This window comes from Chiloscyllium punctatum, chromosome 19 (assembly GCF_047496795.1).
Source record: "Chiloscyllium punctatum isolate Juve2018m chromosome 19, sChiPun1.3, whole genome shotgun sequence".
In the NCBI taxonomy this organism is placed as follows: domain Eukaryota; kingdom Metazoa; phylum Chordata; class Chondrichthyes; order Orectolobiformes; family Hemiscylliidae; genus Chiloscyllium; species Chiloscyllium punctatum.
Genome location: NC_092757.1, coordinates 87,135,759 through 87,159,417, shown reverse-complemented (window position 1 = coordinate 87,159,417; position 23,659 = coordinate 87,135,759). Strand labels below are relative to the sequence as shown.

The 23,659-nt window shown below is 40.1% G+C and overlaps 1 protein-coding gene across 1 annotated transcript in view; it reads right to left on the bottom strand.

Moving 5' to 3' along the window:
- Positions 1-23,659, bottom strand: part of rpa1 (replication protein A1) — a 90,126-nt gene that overhangs the window by 24,619 nt on the left and 41,848 nt on the right. The window contains exons 9-12 of the mRNA XM_072589983.1: positions 22,993-23,061; positions 15,949-16,141; positions 15,254-15,393; positions 5,509-5,657 (exon numbers count right to left, since the gene is read on the bottom strand). Of these exons, the coding sequence (XP_072446084.1) occupies positions 5,509-5,657; positions 15,254-15,393; positions 15,949-16,141; positions 22,993-23,061 (551 nt within the window). The remainder of the gene's footprint in view (positions 1-5,508; positions 5,658-15,253; positions 15,394-15,948; positions 16,142-22,992; positions 23,062-23,659) is intronic.

Sequence of the window (23,659 nt, the reverse complement as noted above, 5' to 3'; positions counted from 1 at the left end):
TGGATTTGGTGCTTGGCAATGAACCATGCCAGATGTCAGATCTCTCGGTGGGAGAGCATTTCACAACTCCCTGACCTTTACTATACTCATGGAGAGGGATAGGAGCAAACAGTATGTGAAAGTATTTAATTGGGGTAGGGGGAAATCACAATGCTATTATGCTTGAATTGGGACACCTAAACTGGGAACAGATACTCTCAGGGAAATGCACGACAGAAATGTGGTGCTTGTTTATGAAGCACCTGCTGACAGCGCTGGACAGGTTTGTCCCACTGAGGCAAGGAGGGGATGGTAGATTGAAAGAATCTTGGGTGACAAGAGATGTGGAAGGTCTAAGTCAAGAGGAAGAAGGAAGCTCACTTAAGGTTGAGGAGGAAAGGATCAGACAAGGTTTTAGAAGGTTACAAAAGGTAGCCAGGAAGGAACTGAAGAATGGATTTAGGAGAGCTCGGAGGGGGCATGAAAAAGCTTTCGTGGGTAGGATTAAGACAAACGCAAGGCGAGGAACAAGAGGATGGCCAGAGCAAGAGTAGGGCTGAATCAGGGATAGTGGAGGGAACTTACGCCTGGAGCCGGAGGAAGTAGGGGAAAGTCCTGAATGAATACTTTGCTTCAGTATTCACTAGTGAGAGGAACAGTGACATTCCTGAGGACAGCTTGAAAAAGACTAATATGTTTAAACAGAGTGATGTTAGGAGGAGGATGCGCTGAAGAGTTTGAAAAATGTAAGAGTAGATAAATCCCCTGGTCCAGACAGGATATACCCTAGGTTACTACAGGAAGCAAAGGAAGAGATTGCTGCACCTTTGGCGATGATCTTTGCATCCTCACTGTCCAATGGATTGGAGGATGGCAAATGTTATTCCCTTGTTCAAGAAAGGGAACAGGGATAACTCTGGGAATTACACACCAGTCAGTCTTACATCAGTGGTGGGCAAAGTATTAGGGAGGATTCTGAGAGACAGTCTTTATGATTATTTGGAAAACCATAATTTAATTAGAGATAGTCAAGACGATGTGGCAAAACATGTTGATGGAGATAGAGCAGTGGATGTGGTGTACATGGATTTTAGCAAGGTGTTTGATAAGGTTCCTCATGGTAGACTTATTCAGAAAGGAAGCATGGGATACAGGGAAACCTGGCTGGATACAGAATTGGCTGGCCCACAGAAAGACAGAGGGTGGTGGTAGATGGAAAGTATTCAGCTAGGTGACCAGTGGTGTTCTGCAGGGATTGGTTCTGGACCTCTGATCTTTGCGATTTTTATAAATGTCTTAGATGAGGAAGTGGAAGGGTGGGATAGTAAGTTTGCCGATGACACAAAGGTTGGTGGAACTGTGGATAGTTTGGAGAGCTGCTGTCATTTGCAACCAGACATTGATATGATGCAGAATTGGATTGAGAAATGGCAGATGGAGTTCCACCTTGAAAAGTGTGAAGTCATTCACTTTGGAAGGCTGAATATGAATGCAGAATACAGGGTGAAAGGCAGGATTCTTGGCACTGTAGGGGAAACAGAGGGTTGGTGGGGTCCATGTCCATAGATCCCTCAAAGTTGCTACCCAAGTTCATAGGGTTGTGAGGAAGGCATATTGTGTGTAGGCTTTCATTAGCAGGGGGATTGAGTTTAAGAGCAGTGAGGTTATGCTGCAGCTCTATTGATTCCTGGTTGGGCCACACTTGCAATATTGTGTTCAGCTCATTACAGGAAAGATGTGGAAGCTTTACAGAGGGTGCATAGGATGCTGCTTGGACTGGAGGGCATGTCCGATGAAGAACGGTTGAGGGAGCAAAAGGGAGGGGGGGGGGGGGAAGAGAGAGAGAGAGGGAATATGAGAGAGGGGGTGGGAAGGTATGGCGGAATTTTTTTTTCTCTTCATGGGATATTGGTGTCGCTGGCTGGCCAGTTTTTATTGCCTGTCCCTCGTTTGAGAGTTTGGTGGTGAATTATGTGTGGGGAGGCAAAAATAGGAAGAAACATTTCCTCTTATTAGAATCGTCAATTAGAGGGAGCAGAGATTTTATTGACCCAGAGGGTGGTTATTTGCTGGAACTCACTGCCTGAAAGGTGGTAGAGGCAGATACCATCACAGCATTATAGTAGTATTAGGATGAATACTTCAAAATACCATAGCATAAGGCTATAGGCCAAACACTGTAAAACAGGACTAAAGTAGATAGGTTCTTAATGGTAAGCATAGATATGATTAACCAAAAAGACCTCTTTTGCTTGCTCTAAATCTGACTCCATGACTCAATCTCCCAAGAGTCATTTCAATTCAGCCAACTTCTCATTTTTCTTTTCAGACCTGAAGACCAAGCACCCAATATTTTGAATTAGAATACCGGATTCTGAGAGGACTAACGGCATACATGAGTGGAAACAAACTTTATTCCTCCCCTCCCCCAATTTTATCCATTTTCATCTGAATGTATGGTTATTTTGCGAGAGCATGGTTCCACAGGCACTTGTGTTTGTACCTGGTCTGACCAGATCTACTTACTGAAACTAGTGTACACTACCCACTGAACTTTGGTAGTTTCATAATGGTACCTAATTCAGTCTCCATATCTTCAAAAGGTGCGTGAAACAGCAATCATAACATCAATCCTAAGCATTTACACTTCCCAAAGCCAGTTAGATTCAAACCAAACACATTGTGCTGTATCACTGGTCACTATCAGCACAGACTAAGGAAGGCAAGAATGTCCTATGGAGGAGGCAAGAAAAATTTAAAATGAAAAGCAAAACCCCTGCAGTAGCACCCAAAAAAATGAATTCATTGGAGCTCTGATCCAAAGAAAGTGTGGATTTGGGGAAGGGATTTGCTGAGGGTGAAGATAACTTGAAACAAACCAAAAGCAAATACTCGCTGTACACCACAACAAAAATGATTTTGCACATTTCAATTGAATACATTGTCAAGCAAATTACACAAGCCCTCAGAGAAATGTTTTAATTCAACATATTAGACCTGCTAAAAGTGCTTCTGGGGAAGTAAGTGCAAAGTCAAGCCAGATGGAGCAAAAGGAGTCCAGTCAGCTTAGCTTCATTCCTGATAGTCCGTAACAAACTGTCCAATCTCACCAATCTTCATACAGGGCAGAAAAGCTGGTTGATGTGAGAAACAAAAGGATGAGCTAGCAGTGCTTATTGAGGACAATGTCTCATGCTTTTCTGGATCACAGCATTGATATTTTGCCCTAGATTGTGCTGTGTTGTTCCTGTTCTGAGGGCACTAAGCAACAAGTCAGAGATGTATAGCATGGAAAGACCCTTTGGTCCAACCTGTCCATGCCGACCAGATATCCCAACCCAATCTCATCCCACCTGCCAGCACCCAGCCCATATTCCTCCAAACCCTTCCTATCCATATATCCATCCAAATGCCTCTTAAATGTTGCAATTATACCAGCCTCCACCACTTCCTCTGGCAACTCATTCCATACACATACCACGCTCTGCGTGAAAAAGTTGCCCCGTAGGTCCCTTTTATATCTCTCCCCTCTCAGCCTAAACCTATGCCCTCTGGTTCTGGACTCCCCGACCCCAGGGAAAAGACTTTGCCTATTTACCCTATCCATGCCCCTCAAATTTTGTAAACCTCTAGAAGGTCACCCCTCAGCCTCCAAATGCTCCAGGGAAAACAGCCGCAGCCTATTCAGCCTCTCCCTATAGCTCAAGTCCTCCAACCCTGGCAACAAAACACTGCCCCAAGTTAGATTAATAGTTACGGCTTATATTTTAAACTTAATCAAGAGCCTGTCTCAGGAAAACAAAAGCCTATACCCACCCCTTTATTAGTATACAAATAAGAACAAGGCATATGAAATGAGATTCAGCTGAAAATTCTGAATTTCATCAATGTTTGATACATCTCTGAAGTAACTTCATTCTACAGTTTACTTAACTGTATAATAAAAATAAACTTACATATAAAAAGGGAATAGCTTGGTACTAATTGTTGATAGAAATGCTTCAAACCACCATCAAAAATGCATTTTGACAAGAACACAAAAAGATTTAAATTAGAGTCAACCAGATGTTGAATTTTCTGGCTCTAATGTTCTGCTAAAGTAGAATTTCCCAAATATAGGAACAATTTTACTAAAGCTCCTGTGTACACCTTATTTGGTTTCCATATCTACATCTATTGAAAAATTCCATTTTACCAACTGCAAAACTGTTTTCCTACTTTACCATCGCATACAAGCGATGGAAAAAAACTGGCTAGCACTATATATCTGCAAGTTGAATTATTGATAGGAATCCTATAAACGACAAGGAAGATCTTCACTGTTGACACAAACTGTCAACTGGAAGCATTTCCTTAGACTTACTGGCAAGACAAATGGCTCTGCTGTGAATTAACATGCATCTAATCTAAAACAGAATTTCAGAGGATCCAAATCAATTTCTCCTCACTCATTGCTTAAAGCCACAGAATAGATTTGTGTATAATCCATGATTTATTTGCAAATTCTTCTCTGCACCATTCGGTCTGTAAAAGGAAGAGATCAATTTCAGAAATATGCCTTATGTACATGTCTAACCTAGATTCTCTGCCCTCTCAAAATAAAAACATAAATCCAAGTAGACCACATGATGCATTAAATCCATTCTGTTATTAATACAATCATGGTTGATTGCCAGACTCCATCATTTTCCTCTGCTTTATGCCTTGATTCTCTGGGAGGAAAAAAAATCTAGCCTTAAGCACATTTAATGACTGACCATCCACAGCTCGCTGGTGCAGGGAATTCAAAAGACACTCAACCTTGTGCGTCAAGAAATTTCTCCATTGCAATCCTAAATATTTGACCTTAATCCTAGGACTATGATCTAGAAGTTCTGAATTCCTCAGGTGGGGAAACACACTGTTTAACTGATGAAGCCCCAAGGATGAAGGTGGAGGCCAACAAAACAAACCTCACACCTTAACAACTGACCCTGTACTGCAAAAAAACTAATGTCGTCAACATGACACTGCAAGTGCTGCTTTAACGTCAAACACTGAAGTCATTAAAATCAATATAACAACTGATGCGTTCAGTCAAACAAACTGGCTTACCAGCATTATCAAAGTAGTTTAAGTTTATACATAGTGCAGAAAAATAAACACATGATTGGCTTATATCATTATCATCCTTCATCAACAAGTTTGGGGTTACAAATTAATTTTGCATTTCCCTATGGTTAAGTGAGTTATGTACATCCACTGCCTCATTAGAGCACTGACAGCCACATTCATTACATCTCTATTGAGAGACAGCTTCAACAGTGCATTAGTAGTAAACTTATGCAAAAAGGTGCTGGTGATTTAAACGGAGAGTCCAGATTTAGGTTTCATTTATATTACAACTACAGCATTGGTGCAGACAGCATTGCTCTGCACAGAAACTGTTACATGCAAAAGGTGAATGGCCACATTCAGCACATTTAAAATTCAAATAGTAAACGTGCAGTTTCTGGAGGAGGAGAGGACAAAAACAAAATTATAACACACCATGCTCTCAGCTTAAAAGCCTCTGGAATATCAGGGTTAATCAAGATCATGCTGGATGACAAAACAGATAGGGATCGGCCACCAAAATCTGAAAGTCGGGCTCCTTTAATAGCCACCACCGGCTGCTGTGATCCATCAAACTTCTCAGCCTGGAAACAGAAAAGAAGAAAAACATTGGAACCAAATTTTAACTGAAGATCATCTGAAGTAATAGTTTCAGTATTCTCTGGCACAGAAAACAGACAGGCAGTCGCCTCTTCCAAGACTTCTACCACTGGTGGCCTAAACACAGGCACCAGTGATGACAAGGCTGAAGAAAGCTTTGATGAGAATTTGCATATTAACACGCCGAGTAAGAGCAGGAGTAGGCCACTTGAGCCTGCTCAATAAGATCACAACTGATGATGTGACAGCTCCACATTCTCATCTACTCGCTAACATTTCATCCCTTTGCTCATCAAGCATCAATCTACCAGTGTTAAGATTATCAAAAGATTATTTCCACCACCTTTTGCAGACAAGCATTCCAAATCCTTATGATCCACAGAAAAACACTGTATTAAGTGGGCAGCCCCTTCTTTTTAAACACCAATATCCAGTTTGAGATCCACCGACAAGAGGGGACATTTCCATATTCACCCTGCTAAAACCCTTCAGAATTTTTCATGTTAAAATTAAATTGCCTCTTACTCTTCTAAATTTCAGCAGATAGCCTGTTAGACCTGTCCTCAAAAGACAGCCCATTCATGTCAATCCTCCTATGAACTGTCTCCAATGCATTTACATCCTTGCTTAAAATCAGAGGACCAACACTACACACACACTCCAGATGTTGTCTCACCAGAGCTGAAACAATAAAAGTAGTAAAGGTAATATTATACAAGTTCCTCTTTACTTGCTGTATCCGGATATTGTGAACCCTGAATCCCTCTCCTTAAAAGCATTGTGGGTATACCTTCTCCAAATAGATTGCAGCAGTTCAAAACATCAGCTCACCACTATCTTCACCATAAACTAGGGATGGGCAATAAATGCTGGTGCTGCCAGCGATGCCTATATCCCATGAACAAAAAAACCCACCCTTTCTGCAATTCAAGAACGGAAAAAAAGTCTTTCAGTTCTGCAATTTCTCACCATTTAGAAAACATGCTTTATTTCTTCCTGCCAAAACAGGGAATGTTATATTTCCCCATATTATACTACATTTGCCAAGTCTTTGTCTATTTGCAAATTATAGCACCTTTGTCATGTTCCACGTACGCTTCACAACTTACTTTCCTACCATCTGCGTGCCCGGAGCAAATTTAGCAACCATACCTTTAGTCCCTACTTCAAAGTAATTTACATAAATTTAAAACATTGAGGCCTCAGGGCTGATCCCTGTGCCAGACCAATTAGTACTTTTCATCTAGAAAATAACAAATATGCCTAGCATTTTTGTTAGCTAGACAATTTTATAACTATGCCAATGCTACTGTCGACAAGGTGAATTTTTACTTTCCATACTAACCTTTAATGTGGACTATCAAATGTCTTCTAGAAATCCAAGTACCTGCATACCATAGCACGTTATTTAGAGTCAGAGACATACAGCACAGAAACAGACCCTCCAGTCCAACTGTTCCATGCCAACCGGATATCCCAACCCAATTTAGTTCCACCTGCCAACACCTAGCCCATATCCCTCCAAATCCTTCCTATTCATATACCCATCCAAATGCCTTTTAAAGTGTTGCAACATGCCTCTCACGATTTTATAAACCTCTAAGATCACCCCTCAGTCTCCGACCACTCGAGAAAAAAAACTCCAGCCTATTAAGCCTCTCCCGATAGCTCAACTCCTCCAACCCTGACAACATCCTTGTAAATCTTTTCTGAACCCTTTCAAGTTTCACAACATCTTTCCAATAGGAAGGAGACCAGAACTGCATGCAATGTTCCAAAAGCAGCCTAACCAATGTTCTGTACAGCCGCAACACAACCTCCCAACTCCTGAACTCAATACTCTGACCAATAAATGAAAGCATACGAAACGCTGCCTTCACTATCCTATCTACCAGTGATTTCACATTCAAGGAGCTATGAACCTGCTCAAAAGGACTTCAATAAATTAAGTATGATTTCCATTTCTCAAAATCCATGTTGCCTCTACCCAGTTGCCTAGAGAGATCCTCCCTGCCTTTCATTTCCTGATTTGCAGCTATTTCTGGAATGCCACTTGCATCACCTACAATGAAGAATAATGCCTTTTCAATACCTTTCAGTAAGCTATGTCCTTATTTTCCTTAATTCCCCATACTCACATTTTATAGAACTAAAGCTCACTAACTTTTCTTTCAAAATATCCATAGAAACCTCAACTATTTTCATATTACCAGCTAACTAATTACTAGCTAGAAATTAGAAGCCAACTCAGTGATAATTTTCATTCCTTATTAATAATATTTTAGTCATTCTTTGCTGTGGTTTATATTCTGTCCATTCTAACCTGTCATGCATCGTTATGCTTTCTATTTAAGTCTGACAACCTTTAAAAGATCTTGGATACTCCACTTGGAATTCTTTCTTCTTAGGATATATCCTGTGTATTCTGAAACATCACCAATCAAAGTCTGCCGCTGCATCTATTGGTCTATCCATTAACCAGACAGACCCACCTCTTCTCTCCCTCAAACTGAATGTAAAATTCAATTATATTACGACTGCCACCAATAATGGCACCTTCACTATGACAGCATTAAGTAATTCTCTCTTATTCCACAAAACCAGTGCAGCCTCCTCTGGCTGGTTCCAAAATGCTCTATTCCGAAAATGTTGTTTTCAGAATAGTTTCTATTAACATATCATAAACTTGCCCATTTGACTTTTTTTTAGTCTGAGTTTATGTTAATGTACACCATAATTATCACTGTACATTTCTGAAACTCCATTTTCTCCCCCCTCCATTTACATTGTGATTCCTATTAATGGACCTGTATACACCAATTGTGGACTTTTCCCACATGTGATTTCTTGCCTTCATTTCTTATCTAACATTTTCAACACCCGATTTCCTGAACTTAGATCATCCCTTTCTATTCAACTAATACTCGTTTTGCCAGAGTCATCTTTCCACCTTTTCATAGCTTCTTGTACTTCTGAAATACTGTGAACTTTAAATATTCAAAGTCCTAAGATAGGTCAACTTATAACTATATCACTGTATTGGCTATCAGGTCGTACTTGCTTATTTCTATTTGTACTCTTTTATCCCCTTTGTTTCAAATGACAAACATTCAGATATAAAAAATTTAGACTGGTTTAATTTTGCAACCTCTAGCCTTATCTTTTTTTAGGTTTTTACACAATTACTTTACTGTTTCCCATATTCGTGACTTTACTTCACTCAGTATCAACTGCTTGATTTACCAAATCTTCCTGAATTTGATCCCTTGCCTCCATTATTTAGATTGAAAATTCTATCTCAGCTTGTTATTCAGCTTGCCAGATCAGCCTCACCCTGTTCAGATGCACACCATCCAAAAGTTACAGATCACATTTGTCCCAGTACTGATATTAGTGTCCCACGATCCAGGACCCACTTCTCCCAATCCAGTCTGAGCTACAAGTTCAGTTCACTAATCTTATTTGCCCTCTGATTTTCACAACAGGCAGTTAATAATGCAGAGATTACACTGGAGGTTCTGCTTCTTAATTTGGTGTCCAGCATCTCATACTGAATATAAAAAAGCTCATTCTTGGTCTGTGTTGCTGGTACGAATGCAGACCACAATGATTAGATCCTCTGCCTCCCACTCTAAGGTCTCACCCCTGAGCAGGTGCCCCAAACCTGGCACCAGACAGAAAGCAAGTTTTGAGAAGATTTGTAGCTCAGGTTGAGGTTCTGGACGCAGGTTTGCTCGCGGAGCTGGTAGGTTAATTTCCAGACTATTTGTCACCCTACTAGGTAACATCTTTAGTGGGCCTCAGGCGAAGGTTTCAATGGGGACAAGCCAAACAAAGACATGCATGAGAATTCCTAGAAGCATGGCATTCCAACCGGAACTCTATCAACAAACATATCAAGTTAGACCCCATCTACCACCCCCTGAGAAAAAGAACAGAAAATGACATCACCAATCCAAAGAAACTCAAACATATATATAGAAAGCAGGACTTAGCAGCAGTGCTTTGCCTGATACTCACTGAATATGTTACCTAGTCGGGTGATGAAATGTCTGAAAATGAACCTTCCAGCTCAGCGAGCAACCCTACATCCACCAGACAGATAATACAAAGTCAAGACCCTCACTGTTTTGTGAGTAGTGCAGTGCCCAGCCCTCTACCTTCATGACATTCCATTTTGATTTCCTTGACTGGAATGGATTTCCACAACAAAGTGGCAAGGTCAGTTAGTTCACCTACCTTACAACCCTCATTCTTATTCAAACAAGCTCAAAGAATCCCAGACCTGCTGGACAATCATGATGGCAGAGACTCCTGCCTTCTTGCTCTCATTACCAGCCTTACTGACAGAGGAACTTTGTTCTTGTCATCTACTCTAATCAAAAGACCCTAACCTAAAAGGGGTCTGACCGATTCTCACACAAAATGTTCCATCAACATTCCCCCACCCTGACATGTTGCAGTGTTTGAAGTTTAGCATCAGCTCAAACACAACCTCAGCTACAAACGCCTCCTGCAGGCATGCTTATCCTAGATCACACAGGCATTCAGAAGCTCCCATGTTCAACTATGAGATATCACCAGTGCGCCATCTTTGATGTCTTTTAATTAACTTCTTTATTTTACTCAATTTTATTTCATGTTTTATTAACCAAATTTCTATACAACAGGGTGGCCCCAATTTACAAATGTTTGAATTTTGAACACTTGTACTTATGAATGAGATCCTATACAAGGGTGCAATTTTCAAGATCTTACATACAAACATTTTAAAAAATATAAATGGCTACTTCATGTTGTCTTGCATTGTGTTTCGACTTGTCCACAAAAATTGACGAGAGAACAGACTCCAGAATGGAATCAGCTTGCAACCAGGGAGCTGTCTGTGTTTTGATTTTCAGAAATACAGCAGACCTTCTCACTTAGCAGATGATGATCAAACAGCTAGCTTCCTTCTTCAATAATGAAGAAGCAAACACTTAAGAATGAAAAGTGAGAAAGAGCAAAAGGAGCACCTCCTTCCCCTAATTCCCTTACTCATCCAAATGCTAATACACAATGCAAACCCACACTGAGATGCCTGTATTCATATGCTTCTAAAACTAATATTAGATGACAATCGCTTTTCTAGTGGAGGCCTTGTACATCCTGGCTCTAGGTTGGGATATTGAGAAATTAAACAGTAACTTTCAGTTAAATGTTAAGTTAATTTTATAAAGATTCAGAAACAGTAACTCACTCACCTGCAAGCAGTCACTGCCCCCTCACTCAAGGCCACCACCTTGCAACTGTCCACAAGATTATAAGAAATAGCAATAGGAGTTGGCTGTTCAGCCCTTCGAGCGTGATCTGCCAATTGAATCTCCGCTGATCAGACATTCCTTATGCTTACTTTCCTGCCCTTTCCCTGTAACGCTTGCTTCCCCTACTGATCAAGAATCTCCGCTTTCAAAATACATAGACTCTCAACTCTCAGAAGAAATTCCTCATCTTAGTCTTAAACCAGCACCCCTTTATTCTGAGACTATACAGTCTGTACCGAGACTGTGCCATGACTGGAAATATCCTCTCGGCAATTACCCTGCCAAGCCTCTTAAGAATCCTATATATTTCAATAAGATCACCTCTTTCTTCCATACTCACAGCAGTAGAGTTCCACTTTTGCTCATAAGACAATCCCTCCATACCAGGTGTTATCCTAATGGAATTTCTCTGAACTACGTCCAAATGAAACAATATCATTACTTAAATAAGGAGACAAAAACTGCTCACAGTACTTCAAATGTGATCTCACATGCTCCTTGTACAGTTGCAGTAAGACTTCCCTACTCTTCTACTCTAACTCCCTTGAAACAAGGGCCAACATTCCATTAGCCTTCCGGATTACCCGCTGCACATGTGTGCGAGCTTTGGCATGTTTTGTGCACAAGTAACCCCAAGTCCTTGCGTTGCAGCTTTCTGCAGTTTATCCCCATTTTAATATACTTTTCTTCCAAAAGAAACTTCACATTTTCCCCCCATTATACTCTATTTGCAAAATATTTGCTTGCTTAACCTATCAATATCTCTCAGTAAAGCTTGTTTCCCTCTTACAACATACCTTTCTTTTGTTATCTGCAAATTTGGCTACAGTACATTCACTTCCTCCCTCCAAGTCATTAATATACATTGTAAACAGTTGCAGCCCCAGCGCTGATCTCTGTGGAACCCCATTGGTTACAAGTCGCCAACCTGAAAAAAGAACCCCTTATCCCCACTCGCTGTCTCCGGCCCATGAGCCAATTCTCCACCATGCCAATGCACTACCTCTAACCCAGGGGCTCTTATCTTATGACTTAATGTCTTGAGAGGTACCTTGTCAAATGACATCTGGTTTCCCTATACCAACTTTGTTAAGACTTCCTCAAAAATCCTTAATATATTAGTCAGACATGATTTCCCTTCCATGAGGCCATGCTGACTTTGCTACATGAGAATATCATTTTCCAAATGTTCTATTCTATGCCTCTTTATAAAAGTACAAGCCAGAAACCACTAACTATTTATGTAAGGAATTAACTGTCATTCCACCCAAAAATCAGAATCAATACAACACAAAAACAGACTTCTAACATCTCTTCACATAACAACTTGTCACTGTTATTCCCATTTCTATGCAATTAATTATTCTCTTGAAACTAAATGCTGGGCAATGTTTCATCAGTTTGTGGAAGAAAGTTTCACATCCAAACTACTCAACTTATTTCCTAACATTAATTTCAGCATATGTTTAAATTAGCGCCATTGTTATAACCTCACTGATCAGCATAAATAATTCATCACTGCACAAACTAAAATAACCTTAACGGTCTCCATTAAGTCACTCCAAGACGTTCACATTTTTCACAACTGTAATTCTACATTATGGTAACATCTATCTCAAGCTTCTTTGGATGCTGTATGTTTTATGTTTTACAAGATGTTGTAAACTATGTATTACTAAGTAACAAACAAAATTACTTTGTTGTCTTGTGTTGTTACATCGTTTCTGTGACTCCAGAAACAAAATCAGGAGACCATGGCATAGTGGCAACATCAGTGGCCTAGTTCCTCAGACTGGGAATTTAAATTTAATCTAAATTTACCCCAATATTTAAAAAAAAACCAAGCATCAGTAATGGTGCCATGAAACGACAGAATATGGTAAAAGCCCATGTGATTTACAAATGTACTTTAGAGAAAGACATCTGCTCACCTTACCAAATGACTAGACCCACAGCAATATGGTTGTGTCTCAATGGGCAAGTCAGGCAGGGCATTGCTTGTGATATCTATATCACACGAATAAATAAAAAAAAGCACCTCTGCTCACTAAGAACTGCCTTTCCCTGTTCTTACTCAAAATTTTATCTTTTCCTACACTGAATCGCAGGCGCCATTTATCTGCTCAATTAGCTTATGTTTCCATGCACTCCTGCAGTCTTTAACAAATCTGTGATATCTCAAATTAATATCAAAATTTTTAATTTTCCATTATTTGTCCTAAAGCCCAGCTTACTACAACATGAATAGTGTGCAGTATTAAATAATGAGTGAAGTTGTCTTCATGTTGGTGGAGTAACTGTAAATTGGTTTTGCATTCATCTTTTCAAAATAGCTTTTTCAAAATTACATAAAATTCTGCCTGATAAAACATGAAAGATGAGATACACTACACAGAATGCCAGTCTCTGTTCCTTTTATTAGCGCCCGAGTTATATACAGTAAATAATTAAGCAGTGGTCAGTTTCTCCCAAAGTTGACTCAGATGTTTGGCCAAAACATCCAAACTCATGATACTTAATACCACTTGTTGCTGAAGTCAAAAGTGCCCTCATGCAAACCTACCTAACTGAATGATAGCTGCTCTGCTCCACAAGACAACGTGATATCAAGGTTACTACCATAATAGTCTGTGTGGCGGTGCTGCAAACCTCACTAATATGGCAACATTATATTCAGGATGAGCGGTGAGATTACAGACCAGACAAATAATTTTATACTCCTTCTAATCTGATGTTCTTCTGTAGCTACATATTTTTAACATCTGCTTAAACTAAATAAACAGAAGAAAGTCTAGCGTGTGGCACCAGGAGAAAGACAAAGTTGCAAAATGCAAAAAAAAATCAGTTTCTGAGGATCTGAATATTTGTCTCAAAACAAACAAATGCAAGAACTGTAGATTTCAACACCAACCCTAGATGGTGTACCAGGTTTCTGAATAGAAACAATTTTGTACTGCACCACAAAACATCTCCCATCAGAACTTGAAATACAATAAACCTGGCACAAACTGTGTCATCAAATATGGACAAAAGAATGGACAGACTAGCCTGTACTGCAAACATGAATGAAACTCCCATGAATGTTGCTAGACATTCATTGCATAATTAAAGTGAAAGAAGTATTAATGAAGACAACGGATCACAATAGTAGGTTCACAGAAGCACTGTCACGTATGTTTAATATGACAAAACCCAAGCCAATAGTGTTAGACAAAAGGAAAAAAACCTCCAAATAGGGAAGTCAATTACAACCATGATAAAGGATGGCTGTATGGATGAAGGTAGCTTGGCAAACGTGGTTAATAAAGTCTGATGCGTCTGACCTGGTCAGAGAGAAATCAAAAGCCTTCTCATTTGGATACAGGTTTGGATCACACCTTGATTTTGTTGAAGTTTGCAGCAGTGATTCATGGTGTGACCAATCCTGTCTCTCTGAACAAGTACTTCAAAAATGGCATTTAAAAAAAAAGTAGCACGACTGGATGATCAGAGATGTTCACCAAGGGAACAGGATTGGGACCTCAAGGTTAACAATTGTGTGGCAATTCATTGTAGCTTTCTATTACAAAATTAAAATGGAGATGGCATTCATGGGATATCTAATGCACTTCACAACAAGATGAAGAAAGTTTGAGAGATTCTTTTGTCCTGAATAAAGGGAGTGAGTGAAATTGCATAAAGTGTTTTTTTTTGTATTTTTGATGAGTTAAATGAATTTAGCTTACAAGATACCAACTTCTAAAGATTAAAAACAATTTAAATACTTTCCACTCAGTTCGCACTTTTTCATGAGGTGGGGTGACAGAACAGTATCCAATATAGCTATTGCTATAGCAGGGCAATGAGAATGCAGATTCCATACTCTCCAGAAGTGTTACACATGTAGAAACCAACCCCTATTTCTTAGCTAGAAACTGAGTCTTAGAAATTCAACTTTTCTAAGTACAAGCTGGAAGACACTGTTAATTAGCATAAAATGATGAATTTCACTGAAATGTGACAAAGACCCAAGGAAGAGAAAGATTAAGAATACAAACCTGTTCGTTCTAGCTACACAGATACAACTGTATCTTGAAATAACATGCCACATCAGTGTAGGTCAGATGACTGGTGCTGACTGCCTCCCTACCAAAAGGTGCTACACAGGCCTATCCATTGTGACCAGAATTCAGATAATAACCAATATAAACACTACTACAAGAACAATGTCAACTTCAAGTATTGCAAATAAATTAATCAATTATGTAAAAGCAAATTTTGAAAAGAAAGATGCTTACATCCTCACCCCACAGCGTAGTAGAGACAATTTTTCCACTCATATCCAACAAATAAACATTCCTCTTGGAGACTTCTCGATTGCTTGACTTCACTGTTATCTTAGTGACATCTTCAAATGACTTGCAGACTCCAATTACATCTGGAAAGAGCCATTTAAAAAGTGACCATGAGAAATTCTACAACAATATACTATTAGAATACAGCAACCAATTCCCACGAGACACTGGAAAATTTAGTACAATGGGTGAAATACAGAGTACTTAGTGGCCAACAATTGATGTGGGCTGAAAGCTGCTTGTTCCAACTTCAAGTCAAAATTGAAGCAGAGACCTTTTCTGAAATAACTGCTTAGCTGTTGAATACAACCAAGGCAAAGGTTGATACATTTTTAGGCTACTCAGGGAATCAGGAGTCCAAGGTGAAAGTGAAGCTCAAGTTGAGGATCAGTGCATTAAACAGCAGAACAAGTCTGAGGGGCCACAGTTAATTCTTTGCTCTTAATTTTGAAAAAAATGGGCAGGGGGATTGAATAGGATTTAATGAATTTTGATATGTAGAAACATTACTATGTACCACTTCAACACTAAGTTGTGCTTGCAAAGAGCAGGATGAGGCATCCAAAAAGTACCATGAGCTAAACCATATATTACAAATGTTAGAACTATATAGAACCTCCCCTTTAAAAGTCTCTCACCAAGCATTGTATCCTTGTTTTTATTTTCCAGCTGATCTATTGGTACAAACTCAAATTGGACTGTTGGCAAATCATCTGAGTCATCACAAGGGATCACAGTGGTCTCATTAGTAAAAGTCATTTCATAATCATTCTTCACAGATGTATACTGTTTATTGGCTGTCTTCAATGTTCCTTTTGACACGTAATACACCTGGAATTACAAAGCAGAAGCATTTAATCCAACTGTTTTAAACCACTAACAATAATTCACAGCTTCTCTCTCTCCCCATATCAAACCTCAAATTTAATGACAAAATTATAATCAGAGATAAAGCAACTCAACAGTTAAATGCACAAGTTTACCACAACTATTCTTATGACTTGTTTAAAGTGTAATTTCTTGCTAGTGTCTTTTTTGGGAGAACTTTTGCATTTCCTCCCAATCTCCACATGCCTCTGGCCAAAAAGGAAGCACCACAGCTCAATTAAGACATCCTGCCTGTTCTACATAACAGGCTGGAGGTGTTGAGTTGGTCATTCTTTACTGTATGACAAACCTCATCTAATTGGCAGATGCCTGACCCTCAACCAAAACTGCGTAATTAAGGAAGCAAAAGAAACAAATAAAAGGTGACCCAAATAGTGTGATGCAACATGTCCAGTCAGTATTTTTCATCAGATTAGACTAAAGTAGAAAATAAATGGATTCTGGATATTAAATTCTGAGGCATTTTCTTAGCAAATCTATGGCTTCCAACAAATGCAGTTTATATATATATGTTATTAGATGATGTGTCTCAATTTTATACTCTGATTTACAATAGAAATGGCAATAAATTTTAAAACGGATACTCAAGACGGAGATCAATCAAAATTACCTGTCTGATGTCATTTGATCCATGTGCCTGTACTGATGCCTTAATCTCAAATAGAGATAAATATTCTAATAGATACTATGCTTCTGTCTTGTTATGTTACTTGGCTCATAATCCAGGAACCCACTCAGATGATTGAGAAGCACAAGTTCAAATCTCACTATCTCAGCAACAGCATGAATATCTTCATTTTAACACGAGTTTCCTTTTAAACGATTGCCCCTGACTAAATAGCAACTACCTCCTTCGTGCTTCTTGTAATAAATACTAATGGAACACATTTTCTGTTTGGCTCCTCACAAAATCTTCATACTTTTGAAAACTTAGATCAGTATAAATTTCACTTCTTCAGTGAAAGTCTTTCCTTCAGAATACTGACCGATCATTTGAAGGGTTCTATACACAGAAGAATCACCCACAAGAAAATTCAATTTGAGTTCACTCACTGAAGAAAATCAAATTGGAGGGCAGTGTTCATGCTCTGAATCGTTGCATGATTAGCTTTGCTGCAGTTTTGGTAAAAGAGTGGTTATCACAGATTGAAGACATTGCTGTGTATTTGGAAGATGTTTATCCCCACTATCGAGCCATTCCTTAACTCAAAATAATGGTTGAAGAGGCAAAGTGGAGAAAAGGGTCAATTCCTGAACTTAGAATGTGCTCAGCAGCATGAGACCTTTCTGCTCTTCAGGCAGTTGACAAACCAGCAAGAACACTTGGAAGATACCCAATCTGGATATGGTGTCCCAAAGCACTTTCCAGCAGACTGTATCAAATACTTTTGTAGTCTCACCAAGGCAATGTAGGGATAGGGTGACCAGCCCCAAGTCATGGTCCACATAGGTAGAAAGAGGAATAGAGCTGAGAGCTAGAACAAAGTTTGTTACCTGTGCCACATAACAAGGTGAGCAACAGGGCGAGACATCAGCTGAACATGTGGCTGCAGGGATGGTGCAGGAGGGAGGGATTCAGGTAAATGGATTATTGAGGCTCATTCTGGGGAAGATGGGACCTCTACAAACGATGTTCTTCACTTGAACCAGAGGGTACTAATATCCTGGATGGGAAATTTGCTACTGTTTTTCTGGTGGGTTTAAACTAGCTCAGCAGAGGGATGGAAACCAGTTGTGTAGCTCCAGTACACAGCATTGAGTAGGGAGGACATGGACAGGATTTCACAGGAGTATGCTGGCAGACAGCAAGCTGGTTCAGGAGTATCCAGAATAAGCTTGCAGCATGGATAGGTACCTGGGACTTTGATGTTGTGGCCATTTCAGAGATATAAATAGAGCAGGGTGAGGAATGGATGTTGCAGGTTCCAGGTTTAGATCTTTCATTAAGATCAGGGAAGGTAGTAAAAGAAGGGGAAAATGTGTGGCTTTGTTAGTCAAGGACAATATAACAGCGGCTGAAAGAACTTTTGATGAGAGCTCGTCTACTGAGGTGGTATGAACTGAGGTTAGAAACAGGAGAGGAGAAGTCACACTACTGCGAGTTGTTTTAAAAAAAAAAAGAGGCCTCCACACAGTTCCAGGGATGTGGAGGAGAGGATTGGCAAAATAATTCTGGGTAGAAGTGAAAGGAACAGGGTGGTCATTGTGGGGTACTTTAACTTCCCCAACATTGACTGGAAATGCTGTAACTCTAGTACGTCAGATGGATCAGTTTTTGTCCAATGTGTGCAAGAGGGTTTCCTGACATAGTATATCAAAAGGTTGACAAGGGGGAAATGCGGGTAGGCCACACTGGATCTGGTACTTGGTAATGAACCAGGCCAGGTGTTTGATTTAATGGTAGGTGAGCATTTTGGAGAGTGACCATAATTCGGTTAGGTTTAGTTTAGTTTAGTGATGGAAAGGGATAGGTACATGCCACAGGGCAAGAGTTACCGATGGGGGAAGAGCAATTATAATGCAATTAGGCAAGACTTAGGAGGCATAGAATGGGGTAGCTAAATGCAGGGGAGGGGGACAATTGAAATGTGGAGCTGGTTTAAGGTACAGATATTGCGTGCCCTTGATACATATGTCGCTGTCAGGCAGGGAGGAAGTGATAAGGTAAGGGAACCATGATTTACTGAAGAAATTTTATCTCTGGTTAATGAAAGAGGGAGACAAGATGGTTCAGATGAGGTGAAGAAGGGATAAAAGGATGACTAGGGTAGGAATAGGGCCAGTCATGGACAGAAGTAGGAAGTTGTGCGTGGACCCTGTGGAGATCGGAGAGGTGCTAAATGAATATTTCTCAACTGTTTTCACTCAGGAAAAGGAGAATATTGTACAGAAGACGGAGATACATGCTATTAGACTAGAAAGGATTGAGGTAAGTAAGGAGGAGGTGTTATCAATTCTAGGAGGAGGAGTGAAAGTGGACAAGTCCACTGGGCCGGATGGGATTTATCAGAGGATTCGCTGGGAAGCTAGGGAGAAGATAGTGGAGCCTTTGACCCATTATTGTCTACAGGTTTAGTACCAGAGGATTGTAAATGTTGTGCCCTTGTTCAAGGGCTGTAGAGATGACCCAGGTAATTATTGACCAGTGAGCCTTAAGTCTGTTGTAGGAAGACTTTTGGATAGGATTACAACAGATAGGATTTATGATCATCTAGCAAGCAACAATTTGATTTCAAATAGTCAACATGGTTTTGCGTCAAGGGCAGGTCATGTCTCATTGAGGTTTTTGAGAAGGTAACCGATCACGTGGACGAGGGTAGGGCAATTGACATGGTGTAACTGGACTTCAGTAAAGCCTTTGATAAGGTTCCACTTGGTAGACTTTTGGAGGAAATGTGGAGGCACAGGATGGAGAGGGATTTGGATTAGAAACTGGCTTGCTGTAAGAAGGCAACAAGTGGTGGTTGATGGAAAATATTCAGCCTGGAGTCTGGCTAGTGTGCCACAAAGATCTGTTTGTCATTTTTGTAAATGACTTGGACACAGGCAAAGGTGGATCGGTTAATAAGTTTGCAGATGACACTAAAGTCGACAGAGTGGAAGAATGTTGCAGGGGACTTGGATAAACTGCAGAATTGGGTTGAGAGGCGGCAAATGGAGTTCAATGCAGCTAAATGTGAAATGATTCACTTTGGGAAGAATAACAGGAAAGCAGAATACTGGGTCAGTGGAAAAATTCTTGGTAGTGTGGATGTACAGAGGGATCTTGGTGCCCATGTACGTAGATCTCTGAACGTTGCCACCCAGGTTGATAGTGCTGTTAAAACCTAACACATCGTGTACCACCTTATTAGTAGAGGGAGAGAGTTCTGGAGCAGTGATGTCATGCTGCAAATGTACAAAACGCTAGTGCAGCCTCAATTGGAATATTGTGTACAGTTCTGGCCGCCCCATCACAGGAAGGATGTGGAAGCGTTGGAAAAGGTGCTGAGGAGATTTACCAGGATGTTGCCTGGTCTGGAGGGAAGCTCTTATGAGGAAAGACTGAGGGGACTTGGGTCAGTTCTCATTGGAGAGAAGACGGCTAGGAGGGGATTTAAGAGAGACATACAAGATGATCAGAGGATTAGATAGGGTAGACAATGAGAGTCTTTTTCCTAGGATGATGACATCAGCTTGTACGAGGGGGCACAGCTGCAAACTGAGGGGTGATAGACTTCAGATAGATGTCAGAGGCAGGTTCTTTACGTCGTGTGGAAGGGCATGGAATGCCCTGCTTGCCCATGTACTTAACTCAGCCACATTTGGGGCATTTAAACAGTCCTTGGATAAGCATATGGATGATGATAGGATAGTATAGGGGGATGGGCTTAGATTAATTCACAAGGGCCTGTTCCGCACTGTATTGTTCTATGCTCTAATCATTTTTGTTGGATTCACCCAGTACAACAATCATGGGCCAAATGTTTCATTTCCTTTAGGTGACAATAAATGGAGGTTAAAAGTTATTTATGCAAAGTCCAAAAATCAGATAATTGTGATCACCTCTTATAATTATTCAACCCAGGTCATTATGTGGGGAGAAGCCTAATGACAAATTTTGCATCTCTTTCATTACACAACTCAGCAGAATTAGCATCTACCTGTTAGGAATAGTCACTGGCCCATCACTTCACCCACTGCAAAATGGCAAAGCTTCAGCTTTATAGGTGGCATTTTAGCAGACAGGGTCAAGCAGTGGTTTTAGACTTATAATCATACTTGAATGCAAAAGGCAAGCAAGGCAGCTTGTGGCACAAAGAGTCTGCAGCTTACACAGCAAACCAACTGTACATGTGAGAATGAATATGGCAATAAATGGAAAGGAGAGTTCAGGCATGCTTAAATGGGGCAGGGTTGTTTTCCAAAGTCAGGCTGAATGCCATACCACTCCAGGATAGTTGGCCCCAGTCAGAGACACCGTTGATCAGATGTAAGTTAAGAGATCATTGCCATTTGAATCAGGAGATTGAGCCACCGTCAGTCTTGAAAGTTAAGGAAAATCAGTCTAGTCACTGCTAGTCCATCTGAGGGATGAACTGGATTCATTTGCAGCTGTCCTCCAAAGTCTGGGAATGGGCCACCATAAGGAGTGAAGCACAAAAAAAGTGAGTATTTCAATTCAGCAGTTGATAGCGAGGGGAATGCACTGTTGCCTCCAAATTGGTACTCATTTGACTTCAGTTAAGGTTTGAACTCAACAAAAGTTCAATTGAACAGTTTTAGTCACCACACTCCTATTCTTGAATGCGACTTGGCCAAGTGCAAGAGAAATTCTACCTGCAACGCTTGCAGGTATTCGAACAAAGTCTGTAAAAGGGCTTGACAGAGTAGATGTGGAAAGGTTGTTTCCCCTATGGGGAAGCGTAGACCAGAGGGTTTAATCTCAGTCTAAGGGATCATCCATTTAAAATAGATATTAGGAGGAATTTATCCTTTAAGCATATTCAAGGTTGGAATGGACAGATTTTTAATTACTTAGGGAATCAGGTTTTATGGGGAAAAAGGTAGGAAAATGGAGTTGAGGATTATCAGCTCATCCATTCTCTCACTGAATGGCAGAGCAGACGCAATGGGCTGAATAGTTTAGTTTTGTCCTTATTATTTTGTTATATGTTTGCAAGTAGAATTTCTCCAATACTTCATTCCAGGTCTCACTGAAGAACAGGAGTGTAGCGGGGACAACTGTTGTATTGAACTTTTTTTGAGTTGCAGATGTTTTTGTTGTCAGTCACTTCATATCGTAGTGTGTAACAGGTTGAGCTGGTACACACTTCGGTAGTCTACAAGTTTCATATGAAGTTAAACTGCCTTTTGACTTGAATTGGATGAAAAGCTCACCACTTTTAGCTTTCAAAATACACAGGGAAACAGCAGTGGTTTAGAGAGCCTGTTACATTAGTGAAAGTCACCCAGTGATTTACGCCTGGGGGGGGGGGGGTAAAGAAAGGGGATAACAAAAGGGGATAACGTTTGGTGCAAGAATCACCGTAATGGCTCTGCAGAGGTAAGAGGCAAAGTCAACACGAGGTCAGGTCCAGTGTCATCTAAAGTTCGCGTAGGTCCTGAACACATGAAAGCCACGAATTTGCAAACAGTGTGGGAGCAAAACATGCCCTGCCCCATGTAACAGTAGGAAAGGACTGCTGTAAACTGAGAGTTCACCCCCTCTGTTAAACTCATGACATATCATTCCCCTGGCTTTCATACTTGTATCACATTTAGACATTTTGGCAAAGAAATGCCCACAGGGAGGGCACACAATATCTTATCTCAACAAAGAAATCTTTAACCTCTCCCAAGAAAGTCAATTAATTAATTTGTACTGTTGGATTCAAAATTAAAGTGGGGGAGGGGTAGACCCTCATTCTGATAGAATCGGATCTGTTTGCAATCACATATGTTATGTTACACTTTGAAAATTAGGAACACCAAGCTGTAGATTTACAATGCATCTTAGCGTGGATGCAGATTTTATAGTTGCAAGTTTAAATCAATTCCCATAACAAAGCTATTTTCCTTTACATAAATGACTGTTAGAGATACATTTCAAGCTCAATCTGAAGTAAAGCTCGCGATCACATGTAATATAACAAGATTATTGAATGTACAAGCATCCGCCTGCTACAGTTGCCTTCACTTTGGAAGCAAATTGCTTGTGTACAAATCTGAGTATTTGCCAGAAAACATCTTGGGAGTATAAACACAATGTACTAAGTGCTGTCATGTGTTTCTGAGGACACAGGGCTCTTTACCTTATTCACTTCAATAAGTGGGAAGTACTTATCCACTTGCTCAGTGAAAGCTGTGGCTCTAATTTCACCCTGCAAAACAAAACAATTCAAATAAATAGGAATTCTGCACCTAGTGAAGGATGATTCCTGCATCAACATCAAAACTATATATGATTTGTTAACTGCAAACATCAATAAGCTCCAGCAGGTTCTGTGGCAGTCCATTATATCTTACTCATGATCCTTCCAACAGGTGTGAAGGACACAATTTCTCTATCAGGAACTGCCTCAGAGGTCTCAGCTGCGATCAAGAAATTACTATGCAGGAAAGCTACAGGTGAAAAACCATGCTCAATTGTGTGTCAGTAGGACAGCCTAGCTTATGTGATTTTGTGCTTAACGTAATTCATTAAAAAAAATCAATGCTGCCAAACTATTCCATTAAACAGTCAGCTTTGAGACAAATTGCTTCCATTTACTTTTTAAATTAAAGTTTATTGTATTTTAACAAGTGGTACAGTGGAATCTATTTTAGATATTACTGTTCTTTCAACCACACATCTCGATGTTTTGGTGGAAGAAATTAACAAGAGACCAGAAAAATACTCATTTATAGAGTGTTTGGTGAATAAGATTTAGTAATAAATACTACATGTCAAAAGTTGTGAATAATTAGCAATGGAAAACA